Consider the following 16,095-nt stretch of genomic DNA (forward strand, 5'->3'; position numbering starts at 1 on the left):
CTGCGTGGTAATTTAAATTTAACTAGGATTCACTGTAAAATGTTTCTTCAATTTCTTCTTGTAGCATTTTTTTTAGAATGTTTACAGAAAGGTAAAGTAATTTGCTCCAACAATATGTAACATTCAACATAAATCAAAGAAAGAGAGAAAAAAGGCGGGGAAGAATTGTGAGAAAAAAGGAAAAATACTAAAATGAGTTGTCGATTTTAAGATATAGTTGATAGTCTCCACAAAATGAGATGACTCAAACAGCAAACTGAGATAATCCAACAGCAAACTGAGATAAGGGTACCCTTTAGCATTTATTTTTATCTGAAAAAAGTAGGTTTTTGTGTAATGAAAAAAGTCACATACAAAAAATTGAACACTTCAATCGCAAAAAGATATATAAAATTTTAAAGCAAGTGTAAGTCATGCAATTTATCTTGGTCTTCTTTTAATGTAAAATTTAATACAAAAACAATAGATATACTTTTAACAGCAAACAAATTCATTTTTTTTCCATGTTGTTTTTCCATTGGTCAAAATCATCGAATTTTTCTAGGAATTTTCTAGATATTGAAGAGTAAAATATAATGGGGATAGAGGTAAAGGGTGTCAGATAGTTGAAAAAATAACCAGATTGAGAAAATTAACATCTGCACTGAATAAACTGGAGTTGAAAGATACTCAGAAAAACTGACCTGATTTGAGGCTACGGGTCCTTTATATACTTATATAAAACTTTTGTTCCCTTGGCTCTATGATTAAAAACATCTTCAAATATTTTTCTAACATTAAGAATGCCGTTACGCAGGAACCATTCGCAACCTGTATTGCGGGGGAGATTTCTCAACCTCTCTTCTTAAGAAAGCTAGCTGCCCTGGGTTCCTCGATAAACGTGCTGAATTCCTTCCAAAACTTATTCGGTAAAATCTCAGTGCCATGGCCGGCGGCACCCTGAACTTCAAAAACTATTGGTTGAAAAGTATATGCGTCATTTATCAAATGCCGAGGCTGTTCCGGGGTTACAAACCGAGCATGCGCTTATTCTACAAGGGGCTATGGAGTAAGCGACCGTTTTATCTCACAGGAGCTTCTGATCTGTCCTGTTGAGGTGTCGTGGATCGAAAACTGCCTAGTTAATTCCCCTGCACTTTTGAGGAAAAATAGACCAGGCCGTCCATTTTCGGCTAGATCTTTTTCGCACAGGCATCTATGTTTTTCACAAATTTTTGAACCTAGGCGAGTCCACTTGCAGTTCTAAGCAGCTGATTTGACAATTTCAATCTTAGTTTTTTTACGGTATGACATTCAACCATTGCGATCCTAGCTTATCCTAATGAGCATAGAACCTTTTTACATCAGTAGGTTCTAGTTTCAAAATGATTTGAGAAATTTTGTTTATCATATATGGGCTTCGTACAGTTTTTTGGATTATTTTCCGGGGTACACTAAATCTTGCTGAACCATACCAACACTCTACTGCATCATTATAAGTCCCATCCTCGTGCTTTGAACCAAAAATTTCACTTAAGCAAGCTTTCGCTTCTACTGCTGAGGCTAATGAATTGAGAAAAGCTAGAATCTTAGAATCTTTTATTCTTTTATTTTGTACCTTACAAAAAATTTTTCGTAAAGTTCGATCGTATTTTTCCAGAAAAACACTGCAAAAAACAAGGACTTGTATAAGAGTTTTGGCGTGCCAAAGCATTTTTTTTAGAAGTTGAAACCAAAATTTGCATCCAGCTTATCAAAAACTTCCGAAATTTTTTCCAGCTCGGCTATTTTTTTGTTTACCCTTTCTTTATGATAGAATTCGCCTATAGGGGAGCCCACGATAGAAACTAATCCTTGGATATGGTTTTTATCTTTAAATAAACTTTTGAAATTGCCCTAAAATACATGTGGTCTTTCCTAAAAATCATAACTCACCTTTTTTCTGCTTAGAACCGTAGTTTTTTCCTGATCTCAGTATCTTTGAAGGTCTCGAAGCCTTATCTTGTAATCGTCAGCTACGTTTTCATCATCTAAAAAACCAAACTTCAATTCTGGATTCAAGCTTTTATGCTAGCGTCTGTAATGTTTCAGCAAAAAACGGTGGAGCCATGTCCTCACCTAGTTGTGTTCAGTCCTCCAACATAATGATGCACTTTCTGTAAAAAAAAGATAAAATGGTTTATTGTAGGTGCAATGCGAATATTTGTACATATCCGGGCGGTTCAAACGTGATTCAGCGTAGTTTCTGTATTAAGCGAAAAAAATTCATTAATAAAGTATATTACTAAGTAATACTGAACACTACGTATTTATAAACTAGTCTGCAGCAATCTCAGCTCCTCGTTTATTATCACATCCTACTTGAAAAATTCCAAATCAAATTTGTCGCTCTGCAAAAGTCATGCTTCCTGCGCATTTAACTGCGATGCGTCCGAGCGTGTTGACGATGGTAATGGCGTGCTGCCGATCCCAAGCCTCCATTTTTTTTATGAGGGCGATAAATTTTGCTCCAAAAAAGGTCTTAGCTGTTCGGGTACTTAAACAAACTTGAGGAACGGTTTTATCTGGACAGGTTCTTTCAGCTCTTTTTGGGTGTTTAGATTTATTTCAGCTCTTTTTGGGTGTTTAGATAACAAATATTCATAATAATAAGAATTCGAAAAAGGTGCGATCTAAAGAGGCCTGCCCTATTCCTCCCATCATATTTCACTCATCGTGCTTGCTGTTAATTAGCTTTATTCTCTGCTCAAGTTCTGTCTGGGGTGACTTGACTCTTAAGCAACGGCTATAGGCAATGAACTAATAAATGCTCTTAAGTGTTGTTTAATATAAAGCTCATAACTGTCGTTTGTTCACGATCACTTCTTTTGGGTGGATGAAGAAAAATGTAGAAAACCAGCTAATGTTTTTATCCAAACGAGGAGCAATTGGCTGTGTTTAGATGTTAAATGTGTACATGCTGGATGTAAAACCTGAGATGTTAAATAACCATTAGAGGTTAAAATTGAAAATGAACCTCCAATATTTTTTTCCTTCGGTCGCCATAGATGGATTTCTTTTTATAATTGATGAAAAATTCCTTAAAAAATCTTTTTAGTTCAGATGCTGCTGTTTATAATTGAATATGCAATTTGAGTTTGGTTTTAAATAGAACTGATTTTCTGAAAAAACACTTTCTGATGTAATGTCTGCTGAATCTTGCTTGAAAGGGTAGATTTTTTAGGGTTTTCGTTCTCATCACTGTTGTTGTTTTCGTACTTGATTTTTGTGTATGCTGGTGGAAACTTATGTTCAATTTTCTCTAGATGACAGATTATTTTCCAAACGAGAAACAAGAAAACCAGCAGTACCTTGTATTATAGCTTAAGAACGGATGAATAATCAAGTTTTCTTTTGCACAGCAGGTGTTCTTTGCCCAACTCATTTGTTTTTCAAGTGATATTGTTGGATTAGATGTTAACCGCTTAATAAATTTGCTGGGTAGTGCAGATGGCTTATGACTAATGTGTTGATTCAAAGTAATCGGTTTTTTGGTTGTCAATGGTTTTTTATTGATTGTACTGTTTTGAGGTGGCTGCTTGTAGCTGGTTCATGGTGTAAAAGGAAGTGCCCAATTTGATCTTCATAATAAATTGCCCAAATTGGCCTAAATTGCCCAAAATATGTCTTCGAAATAGCTCCAAATTGGTTGCAGGAAGCTTATTTGCCAGAATTGATTTGTAACAAGGAGCAAAAAAAAAATCATTTGATTTTGTTGCATTTAATTTTTTCATGTAATTACTGCTCCACAAAGTTTAAAAAGCAGTCGTAACATTCAGGGCTTCGCCCTGATACGTGATACGAGCAGTCTTGTTTTTTTAGAATTAACTTGCTCTCGAAATTTTAACTGTTTTTGTTTCCATTTGACCATTCTGCTCTAAGCAAAGTGTAATTGAAAATTTAACCCCTTTATTATCATATGATTTTGTCAGAAAATACACCGAAGCTGGGGGAAGTGCTTTTGCACAAAAAATTATGCGTTTGGACAATTTTCTAATTTAAGTTTTTTTTTCATAGAACCAGGATTTGTGAAATAGAAAAACATAGAAGCTTCAACAGATCTATCGTAGAGAAAAAGAAAGGAAAGCAATTTCGTGAATTTGAATGATTTTCAACCGCAAGGCAAAAAACCTTGGAGATGTTTATGTTTTTAACCCAGTTTTGGCAATGAACCAATCGTAGGCCAGCATTTTGTCAACTGCCATAAAACTGTTGACATAGCAAATTACTAGAGATTAGGATTCTGAGCGGCGAATGAAACATACACTATCAATAGACTAACCCGCACTCAGTAATTACAATTGTAATTTATCAAAATTACATTTAATTATAAGCGTCAAATTTAGATGTTTAATTGATTATAATTTTTCCAAAAATCTCTTATATTGTCTTATAATATCTTATATTCTCTTATAATCTTTTATAATCTATTATAATAGATTATACTTCTTTTTGTCAAAAATCTCTTACAGTGAGATGTCTTGTCACTCTTTGGTTCATCTGAACACAAATTTTCAAAGTTTTACCGCGAAACAAAAGTTTCATAGAGGTTCCTTCATATTACCGGAAAGAATCTCGTGGTAGGTGAAATATCACTCTTATATATAAATCATGAAACTAAAGCAGTGTGCTGATGATTTCATGGTAAGAAAAACTTAAAGTGTGCATCATGAAACCGTTATAAATTTAAATTGATTTGAAAACTGTTAAAACAATTTTCCCATTTTTCACATAAGCCAACGTCTACGAAAAGCATAAAATATAAGCAGTTCAGATGCAAGGTCGAAGACAAAAGGGACAAACAAAAGGGATTATAAACAATTGTATTCGATTTGAATCGATTTTTCTGCAAAACAAATGAATTAGAAATTCGGATAAAAATAATCATTATAATCGATAATAATATACTAGTGAGATTATAATCAATTATTAATTGATTAAAATCCTTTTTTCTCAATTTTTGTAAGATTGGTACTAAAATCATATTAAAATCGATTATTAACACTCGAAATTGGATGCGGGAACCCACATTCAGAGTCGACTCTTTGTCCGTTTTTTCTCTCTCAGGTTGTTATTCAATAGACATTTAGCTGGACTTTCACTAAATACTCATCAGTCAATCTCCTAATCTTCATTTCTTGCCATTCTGAAACAACTATTATTATTAAATCAGCAGATTGAGAGATTTTGTTACATTTGAGAAAATAAAAGGCGTTGTTATCAATCTCAAAATGAAGACAGCAGGCTTTCTTTCTATCACAATGGAGCCCTATTATTGTAAGACCTATTGTATGCCCTATTTTATTGCCCTGTTTTTTTTGTAAATTTTGATGGATCATTGGAAAACTGCAAAGTATATAAATAAATTTTATTGCTTTTTCATTAAAACGAACTCTTTCCTTTCGAAGCTTGACTATTATTTGATCACATTTTCGCTATCTGTCAAACAATCTGGTTCTTTTTTCTAACACTTTTGAGAAGCAGTTTCAGTTTTTCTGATGAGTTGCAAAATTGTTTTCGAGAAACATTTCTTTGAATGAATCGAAAAATCATTTTCTGATAAGTTGCAAAATTGTTTTCGAGAAATATTTCTTGGAATAAGTAGAAAATTTTCAAAAAATATTTCTTTGAATGAATAATTAAAGTTTTTGATTCACTTTTTAACTTCTTGAAATGCAAATTTTGGGTCGAGGTTTTTAAAAATAATAATTGAAAAGGTGGGTGTGTTTTAACTTCAAGAATCATTGAGCTGCCAAAAAGACGATTTATGCATAGGCTCAATTAAACGCAGAGTGGTTCTAGTCGCCATTGCTCTGGGTAGAATGCTCACAGCGGTTTTGACTGAAAACTTCGTCATAGTCAATACCGATGAGATTTTTGACAGATCCGTTTTTCTACCAAGAAAAGAGGAAGTCATTAACAGATTATGCAACAATTTTTGAATCAAGTATCGCGAAATAATTCATTCCGACGTGACTGTCTGCTCTTCCCACGTTCGCATTGATCCTAGCTATTTTTCTGAGAATAAAAAATTGCACCGTATTACGCTATTTGAAGTGCCATCTCTTTTCTTCAAATCTATGCCAGTCCTAAACCGTTAGAACCATCTGAGTTAGTAAGACTTCTGAAAGTCATCTCCCACTTGAAGTATCACCAAATCAATAGCAAAAACCAACAGAGTACAAAAACTTGTAATTTGGACAGAAACAGCATCGTGCTATCAACAATTTGCAAAACTAATTTTAATTATGAGAGAGGCAGTAATGGACGGTTGCTAACCCCACAACTTATGATTTTAAGTCAAGAAATAGAGATTCCTCCAAATCAGCATTTTTGTGCACTTTTTGGAAAATTTCGAACAAAAAATTGCGCTCTTTCGGCGTGCCCTCCTCCTCAAAGTTAGTATATATTGGCGCCAAAGGCACCTTTAGAAAAATTTGAAAGTCAGTCATCCAGGAGTGGATATCTCAAAATAGTGCAAAGGGGGTCCGTTTCTTGAGACGAAAATAAAATTTTCGTGTTTTAACTTAATTAATTCCATTTTCTCCAGAAAATAGTGGGAGGTCCCTTTGAATCGGCAGGGGGTCGAATCCCCGAGAGAAAAAGAGCGCCCCCGCCCCCTTCCTAAATCCGCTACTGGATTGAATAGCCTTTTTTGTAAGAACTTCACAAAAATCACCTCCCATAGAATTTTATTTCATTTTAAATCATTTTGAACGGTTACAAAAATGCCAAATGACTGATCATATACACTACAAATTTTTTTTATTAAAATTATCTGGAGATCCATCCATTCAGTACTTGCTCGTAGAATAAAAATTGAAAAAAATGTTCCGAACAACAGTTTTGAATAAAACACATTCAAAGTAAAACAGCTTTTTTTCATAATTTTTTCCAAGATCGTCTCATGATTTGAAATAGGATGATAATAGTGCTAAAATTTTTTGGTAAAATGCTACTTCATTTCAATTAAGCAAGTGATTGGAAATTTGTCATAATTTAAAGCAATTTTTGAAAATAGAATCAGATATTGCGCTCTTCGTTTACCTCTTTTAGATGAAATTGATCAAAATATGGAAAGAGATCCGGGGTAGAACCTATTCATGGCAATTTTTAAATAAGTTTCTTGCTATAATTGCTCGTTTGAGTTATTATTATTACTAAGTCTTTCGCTACTTTGATAGAAAAACAGTCAAAGTATACGCATAAATTTTGTTAAGTGGAAAATTTTTGCTTGACTTGACGGCATACACGGAGTCTAACTTTCATGATTTGCAATTAACGTTTCTCAAAAAATTTTGTCGAATAGTCAGAAGTTTTAGCTAAGTTTCAGCTAGATTTCCGAATAGTTTTATCTTTTAATATTTAAAACACTACTTTAAAAACAATTTTGTTGCTCAAAGTATATCAAGTCTTACATTACTTTGACTTTTTGAAAGAAAACTGAAAAAAAAAATCATTTCTTGTTAAAAACAATATAAATCCAGTCATATGGTCTCGAAGCTCGAATAAAAGCAATGTTATGTCGATTACTTAAGACGCTACTATGGCTTTTACCCTATTTTCGGACGATAAAGCTGAGTTGAGAGCGTTTTTGATGCGTAAAGATAACTTTACTTTAGTTTAATTGACCGAAGCGGAAGCCATCCGGGTTGAACAAAAGTAGCTATTTTAGAAATTTTCTTACAAGAGTCTTACAACTTCTTGTCAAGATAGGCTCTAAGACTGTTTCAAGATAGGGATATTGTAAGCAGATCTTCAGATTCATTGGGTAAAATACAAAATTTTTAGCGCCCAAAATACAATTGACCCACTGTGAAAAATTTTTACGCAAAATTACTTATGTTATTGTGGGTAAAAACGTTCAAGCAAATCCGGCCCCATTTTTGACCATTTGCTGTTTAATTTATTTTTGATTTCTCTGAAAATACGATTCCACTTTTTCTAATCTCCATTTAATTTTTTTTGAATTAAACGGTTAGGTCAATTTGTAATTGATTTACTGAGAGTGGTCTTGGATTTATAACCCAACTGCTGTCTTCTTAATGTCTTTTATATGTATGTTCTATGACTTTTCTAAGCCTATCAGGTCTTTTTTTTTCCAGGCTGCAAGCTTGAGTGCAATAACCCAATTTGACTCGTTTTAAGCTGTGGGACTGACTGTCAAGTTCAGATAGATGATAAGGGGTCGGGGTAGCATACCCTTTCATTTCTGATTGTCAAATTTTTCTGAACGCAAAATAGTGCCAAAGGTCTACGGCTTTGAGCAAGACTGCGCACCGAAAAGACGCGTTTTTGGAAGAAAAAAAACCTTTCAAGGAAGCTCTCAAAAGACATTCTTTGTTTAAAAAAATGTAACGCCGTTTATGTTAATTCTGGGGTTCAACCGAGCTCAAAAAATTCAAAATGGCTGACAATTAAAAAAGTCAAAAACAGTTTAAAGCCCCTAAAAATTATATATCTGATTTATTCTACGAGCATGCCAAGCAAAAGGGTCAATTCTGATTGACTGAAAATTACAATTTTGATTTTAGGTGCGGGGAGGATGATAATTTGGTCTGAAATTTATGTTGACGAACTTTTCGATGTTACATAAACTGTTTTTGGCGAATGAGTTTTTTTAATGCTGTAGTTTTTTAAAAGGAAATGTTGAAATTCATCCTGTTCTATTTATTAAATCAAAGCAGATCATGACGTTTATGATGTGAGGAATTTCCTTCAGAAATTAGCAGACAATCCGATTTTAAAGCTGTGCTTATTCCATCACCCGATTTTTGACCATAATGTTGCAGCACTGCCCGGGTTCAAAGTCTTAAAACATAGAAGCGTTTATTTACCTGCGATTCATTTCTGACCCCAAAGTAACCTTCGCACAGTTGGCCACGAAAGAGCCCCGTGACAATGCTGTAGATTTTCTTACCATCAAATACAGGCCAAATCAAATTTGATTTAGCTTTAATGTATATCTGCATATTTGTTATCTTTCTCCTTGTGCGTAACAGAAATATGCAAAATCTGAACTTCAATATATTTGAAGTTTATAAGTGGCTAGCCCAAAAATTACATCTTTAATTGTGTATCTCATATTTATAGCCTTTACAAACTGAGACACCAATTGAACACTATAGCCTTTGGAATGGTTCGCAGAGAACCCAAAATAGACATGCTTCACTCGAAAGGCCATATTTGAGTTGAGTGGTTTATTCAGACATAGCTATGCTAACGGCACTTTAGTTACTTAACCTGACAGTTATGATGATAAGTGAAATATTATTACCATATCTCAACTTCATTTGATACCATTTTCATAGCTTCCTCAGCCAAATTACCCAAAACTGTTTTAATGGCTACTGTCTGTGATTTGAAATGATAAAACCAGGCTATATTTTATCAGACTTCAAGTACCAACTATAGTTTGTACTTCAAATTCATGCTGGTCAAATATATAGTTCAAATTGCTCTTCGAAATATACAAACCTGCTAACCTAAAGAATATAAGGTATTGTAGAAATTGTAGCTTCTGGGTTAACCTTTATTGCAATATCATTGTGTTTATTTTGAAATTACGATTTCTCAGTTTATCCAGAGAATGCTTGAAAAAAGTTTCTACGGCATGAAAAAAACTTATAGTAGATTCTTTACAGATCGCACTGCCACAAAATAATCGAGACTGCGTGTTAGTAGCCAAAGTCAATTTTTTAATCAATAAATCTAAAAACAATTGGAAAAACCTCAAAAACCGGGAGCCGATTGGGAACCGAACTCAGGATCCCTGAATTCAGCAGCGCGAAACTTTAGCAAGTCACTTCATTTTAGTCATGAGTTGCAATAGACCCTCTGTGCGTCGCTACGTGTCCATATCCCCACAGTTATTTTCCCCCTATCCGAACGGAACCCGAGTTCAATTCGACTGTATTTCCCCCTCCAAGGCGGGCAGTCGCGTCCCCTTGAAGAAGTTCGGATCGTCATGGGCAACGTGCAATGGAGCAAGTGGATCGTGGACTTTCGAAGATACAAATCACGCGCCTCACTGCGAAAGCGGTATTGTTGTTGTCATATTTCAGGTGCTGGTCTAGGGCTTTAAGGAGGGGCAGTGAAGGCGGATTTCATTAAAATTGATACTTTTTCAGAACCTTAACAACCCCCACGCCCTGTAAGAAAAGCTTGGAGATAGATGGAGTAAATCAAATTTTAGACCAATCAGAATGCAGCAAAATTAATGCAATAATGCAACTGAAAAATATGCAATAATTCAGGGTGCGACAATGGATGCTCTGACTCAGGGGCGGATTTAGGGCGGGAGGCGGACGACCCCCCCCCCCCTCAGGGATTTGACCCCCTGCCGCCCAAATGGTCCCCTAAAATTTTTCTAAAGGCAATTTCGGCGCCACTATATGGCTTGTTTTTTTATCAGAATTTGCTTGCGATGCTCACAGGTCTTTATGGTGTTTTCATAGATTTCCGTTAATCAGCCAAAAAAACCAATGAAAAATCTAAAAAAAAGGTTTTTGAAAATCCAAAATCCAAAACCCTCGAGAAAATTCTACAAATAAAGAAAAATAAAATATGAAATAGAAATCAAAAAGACTAAAAAACTCAGTAGTAAAATGTGAGAGTGAAAAACTGAAACTCTTATAAAATTAATAATGAGTAGAAATTGTGCGCTAAAACACCCAAATTTTTCGTCAATGCCCTCCAAAAAAATTCGTCTAAGAGGAACTGTTTAGCTAATACGGAACTGCTTAGGTGAAATTTATGTAAAAATTTTTAATTTATTATTTTTAGTATTGTACCATGGACGGGTGTAGATGTTTTTGAAGGGTGGATCCTCAAAATTTTTTGACCATTTTTCTTCGACATTGAAATCAAACATTTTCTCCTCTCCCTCAAAACCTTATTAAGACCCTACACTAACAAATAATTTTGCGCCGAGTTAAAAAAATAAAAAAAAACAAATAAACAATGACTATTTCAGGTATTTGTAGGAAGGCATTAACCAAACTTATATATAACATGAGCAGGGGCGGATTTAGGGGGGGGGGGGGGGGGTCCCTCCTTTGATACTTTTTTAGAAATCCATTTTTGACCGACCCTAAAATTTTTCTAAATGCGCCTTCGGCGCCAATATATACTAACTTTGAGGGGGAGCGCGCGCCAAAAAAAACGCGATTTTTTTGTCAAAATTTTTCAAAAATTGCCCAAAAACGGCTTTTTCGACTGTTTTTTCAAAAATTTGCCTGCGGCGCAGAAAATTTAGCCAAATTAGGGGCAAAACAGTGCTTTGGGAGAGCTCGAAAAATCAATTTGGTCGACCTAAAAAAAAAAAGGTCGTCAAAATTTTGGAAAATTTTTTGAAAATCAGCCCCCCCCTCGAGAAAATCCTAGATCCGCCCCTGAACATGAGTGCAGATTTATTTTTTAAATCTCTATTTGTTTAATGGACTCTTCACTGTGGCGTTTTCATTAAACTCAGCTGTTTTTTACAATATGACACGTTTTCAAGAATTTAGTTCAGATGGTGAAAACTGGCATTTTTAGACCCGAAAAAAAGTTTGTCTGTTTACTATTTTTGAAAAATTTGTTTGCCACTGTGCTGATAAGTTTGATCAACTAGATCTTCTAGATGTAAATAGAAGATAGACTTGAATAAAAAATTGTATGTGTCTACTCACTTAGATACAGTAATAATCAAAGTACCAGTTATTTAAGTAACAGAATGTGAAGCACTTTCCGTTGATCTCTCAACTTTACTTCTTCCCAAATGAATAGATGCAGGTTCTGACTTACACTTTTTTTCTAATTCAAGCTCTTATTAGTTGAAGTTTGACGCGACGGAAATTATCTAGCTTTACTACAGTGGTCAGTGAAATTCCAAAATTTGATGTCAAAAAAGAGCAAAATGATTTACGCTGTTTCCTCAAACTGTTCTCTTATTTCAAAAACTGTGTTTGTTTTTGGTTAAAAATCAAATAAATCTAAGAGTGAAGTTTTGAACACACAAACAGCTTTCTATGAAAAAAAAAATCATTTATGAGCGTCAAATTATCTGAACTAAAAATTGACAGCAAATCTTGAACAAAAAGCGAAAAAAGGAAATGCATCTCTATAAATATGCGTTCCGCTGGAACAATTTATGATCAAAAGAATATACTGCCTCAGCAGAAAAAAATTGAAGACTTTTTATTGTTTCAACAAAATTCTGACTAAGGGGCAAAAACAAACCTAACAATTTTGCCGAAAGCTTTTTAAGAACTTTGCTAAGTGTAGTAAAACCAAAGTTAGTGGTGAAAGAATAGCAATTCATCCTGAGTGAAAAAATGTTTTTTGGAACCATGAATTGTGCAACCTCAAAGTGTTATCCATTTTTTAAACTGTTTAGAGTATCTGTATCAATCAGAAACTGTTTCTAACTGATGTTTACTAGTCATCCAGCGCAATAAAAAATGACTTTCCATTTGAAGATTTTCTGACTAAGGTTTAATTTAAAAAAAAAGACTTTAATGGTAAACATACAATAAGTGGCTCATTTAGATGTATCAGTTGCGACAAAAAATACTACGGTAAAAAATAAAAAAAATTGTACTGTTTGGTTTTATCTTCAAATCAGAACGGATGAGAATCACACGATACACACAGAACTTTCGAATAACCCAAGACTTGGCATTTGCAATGCTTAAAGGCACCAATAAAACTAATGAAGACGCAGCCACAAATAATTTTGAGTGTGAAGTTGACTTCAATAGTGACCTAATAGAACATGTGAATTCTTTTTTTTCCTGTAGAAAATATGAAAAACTGGAGACGAAAGAAAAAACTGCAGACGAAAGTACAACGCAACCGCATTTCCAAGAAAAAACAGTTCAAAATTAATTCAAAGTAGTGACCTTGGTACCAATGAAAATGTTGCGTTTCTGCAGCAGCACGTACAAAACACTGTGGACGCAACGTTAGTGTCGTCAAAACGTAAGATAAATTTATAAAAAGCTGGATCTTGAATAAAATCAAAAAAGCTATTTTCAAAAGTTGTCACATTGAAGATACTTTAACAGCTAAGCAAGAACTGCTTCATTCAAAAACGTTATCGGAAAAACAATTGATTTTCTAAAAAAATATATATCTATATAAAAAACTTTAGATTTTTTCTGACTGCGTGAAAGATGGTAAATGAATAAGAAAAAACAGTTTGGTGGAACAGTTGTCTTATGGCTTGAAAAATGACATAGTGTTTTGTAAAAACTGTTCTATGGTTGTCAAATTAAATCGGAAAAAAGAGTGAATTTTCTAAGAAAACTCGGAAAACTGAATCTCTCCTTCTGTCTCTAATTAATAAATGGAAAAATTATGACATAAGGAAGCATTTGACTTACTAAATCTATTATTGTCATGGTTATGTCAAGTTAACTGATCAAAGTTTTTAATTATTGTAACAGCTAATTGGACCAATTTTTTTAATCAGATACTTAACAAAGCAGTTAACCCCAGTTGTCTGGAAATAGCAAAAATAGCCTCGTTTGTCAACGAAACAAACAAATTACTTTCTTGTAGTGATAGGTCTATTTTTTTGTGTTCATGTTAAAGAAAATGTTTTAGAAAAAAAAATCAAAACTTTTAATAAACTGAAATTTTCAAGTTTTAAGACGATTGAATAACAAACAAACTCTCATCTTTTGATGCTAATGTAAAAATTTCAAAAGATGCGACCTAAAAAAAGCAAAAAAAGTGAATAAACTACCAGAGTGCACGTTTTAGTTCGTCTGCCGCTTTCGATACTATTGATCATAATGTTCTAATTCAAAATAGTGAAATTTACGAGCTGAAAAGCGTCCCCCTTATTTTTTGAAACAGTTTTTAAGCAAAAAAGAGAGCAAGATTGTTTGAGTTCAATTAAATTTTTTTTGGACACTTTGCTTTTTTTAAATGTTATCAATGATTTTCCACAAACCACAGCAAGTTGAATCTATTCTTTATGCCAATGACCATTATGTTTTCGAAAAACATAAGAAAACTTCCGAAGTCAAACATACAACAAACAAAAGAAAAAACCCAAACAATGAACACTAATTTATACAAAACGCTGAAGTTTAACTGGAATCAAAAAACGACAGATTTAAAAATTGTTGTTAATAACTTGGGGCTAAACTGCTTGCAAGTGTTAATGAGAGCATATGAGCTGAAGAGTCGTCGAAATTTAGATAAAAAACGGAAATTGAAATTAATTGACTGCATTTTTCAAATTTTTGTTCAATATGTTCGTTGAACTAACTTCAACGAACATATTGAACAAAAATTTGAAGAATGCAGTCAATTAATTTCCGTTTTTTATCTAAATTTCGACAACTCTTCAGCTCATATGCTCTCATTAACACTTGCAAGCAGTTTAGGCAACCATTATTTCAGTACGTTTTCTTAATATACGGTGTTGGCAATTAAAATGATCTAAAATTCTGCAGATACAACAATTTTTTTCATTTCGAAATGTTTTTTTTTGAGTCAGAAGCAAACACAAGAGGTAAGTGCAATAAAAGTGTCAAAGAATCTGTTCAATCAAGGAATTACGCGTATTTGAGCATCAAAATAATCTCTAAAGTAATAGGAAGAGAACATGCAAACGAAAACATGAACAATTTTGTTTCAAATTATATATAGGAGAACAAAAATACTAACATCCAAAAAAACTAGCCCGAAATAACAAAAAACTAATCTCTGTGACAACAGGAACACTAAGTTTTTCTCTAAGCTATTGATCAAGAATGTCAAAAAAGAAACTTTAGTTGAGTCTAAAGGGTCGATGGAAAACCTAATGCATAAAGTCAGAGATATTTTTTGGATTGTTTAAATCTTCGTCAACAAATTTTTGGGGCAATAAGGCATCAATTGAATCATAAAGCAAACACCGAAAGAAAATTCTGATGCTTGAATAGAACTAAACTAGTAAATGAAAGATTTTTTTTTCTTGAAAATAGGTTATTAAGACGCAAGAAAAATGATCTAAAAGAGTTTGCAATTTTTTTCTTTAAATCTACAATCTTTCTTCTTCTACTGGATTAGTCGTTACATAGGTAACAAATTATGTCTTGATAAAACAGTACTTAACAGAAAAATCCCTGCTTCAGAAGGATGAGTTACCTTCAGCGCTTTTCCACGTTGGTGCTCTTTCAGTTATAAATTCTCTACACTATTAAAGTTTTGCACAACTTGGAAAAAGTTTTTACTTGGAAGAAATTTTCATTCAAAATTAATGAATAAATCCCGTAAAATTGAACAGCGACACGCAATTTTTTAACTACACAATTCAATTTATGCAGTTTCAATTTTTATGTAATTTTAAAAAAAAGTAAATGAAATTGTGTTAAATGTAAGAGAAAAAATCAGCGTACAAACTTTTTTGCATAGTCCAAGATGAGTTTCTTAGAAATGCATTTAATTGATGTAATGAAAATCAAAGCAAGTATGAGATTTTTTTTAGTTAAAAAATCTTGTCAAAAAAATTCCCAATGTTTCGGATTTATTTGTCGAGACTGAATGTCTTTTTAATTGAAAGTTCCGGTTTTTTTTTGTCTGCAGTCTCTTTTTAAAGCTGCGACCAAGCGATAATTGGTTAAGTTTCAGAAAGTGAATAAAAAATGCACACTTCTCCATTTTGTTTTTATATCTAGTAGTAGTAATGAATTTTTCCTGATAGTACTCAGTTGTAATGGTAACTTGCCTGTGTAACTGTTGATTTATAACTTATTATGATAATTTCAGCTGGTAGCAGAATGTACGTTTAACCAAGTTGTTATTTTATGTCGACCAGATTGTGAAAAAAAGAATGCAGATGTCAAGTAGCACGTGATGAAATTTTCTTTTGTTGTAGACGTGGGTGATTTCGAGAGTAAGCTGCAGATAGTGGTGACTGTGTTTGCATGTAGTCTGATGGCCTGTCTAGTCTTCCTCATGTTCACATTCGGATTCAAGGCATACAACTACAGAAGGGAGTACAAGAAGGGAGTACTTCTTAAAGCTTTGTCGATACTAGTACCCCCGACACAGAGAAAACTATTGCCCATGATAACAAACCATTTAAAGTAATGATAG

General features: G+C 33.5%; 1 protein-coding gene across 1 annotated transcript; it reads left to right on the forward strand.

Moving 5' to 3' along the window:
- Window positions 1-8,725: 8,725 nt before the first annotated feature.
- Window positions 8,726-16,089, forward strand: LOC134851974 (uncharacterized). Its single transcript, XM_063868249.1, has 2 exons — window positions 8,726-10,059; window positions 15,875-16,089. Exons 1-2 carry the CDS (start codon window positions 9,837-9,839, stop codon window positions 16,087-16,089), a joined length of 438 nt encoding a protein of 145 aa, XP_063724319.1. The 5' UTR covers window positions 8,726-9,836.
- Window positions 16,090-16,095: the final 6 nt, after the last annotated feature.

This window comes from Symsagittifera roscoffensis, chromosome 7, assembly GCF_963678635.1.
Source record: "Symsagittifera roscoffensis chromosome 7, txSymRosc1.1, whole genome shotgun sequence".
Classification (NCBI taxonomy): Eukaryota; Metazoa; Xenacoelomorpha; order Acoela; family Convolutidae; genus Symsagittifera; species Symsagittifera roscoffensis.

Bases quoted from the DNA above. Each gene is read 5' to 3' on its own strand.
- LOC134851974 (XM_063868249.1), top strand. From the start codon at position 9,837: ATGAGTTGCAATAGACCCTCTGTGCGTCGCTACGTGTCCATATCCCCA. The intron at 10,060-15,874 runs GTATTGTTGTTG...CTTTTGTTGTAG, and splicing joins CGCGCCTCACTGCGAAAGCG to ACGTGGGTGATTTCGAGAGT.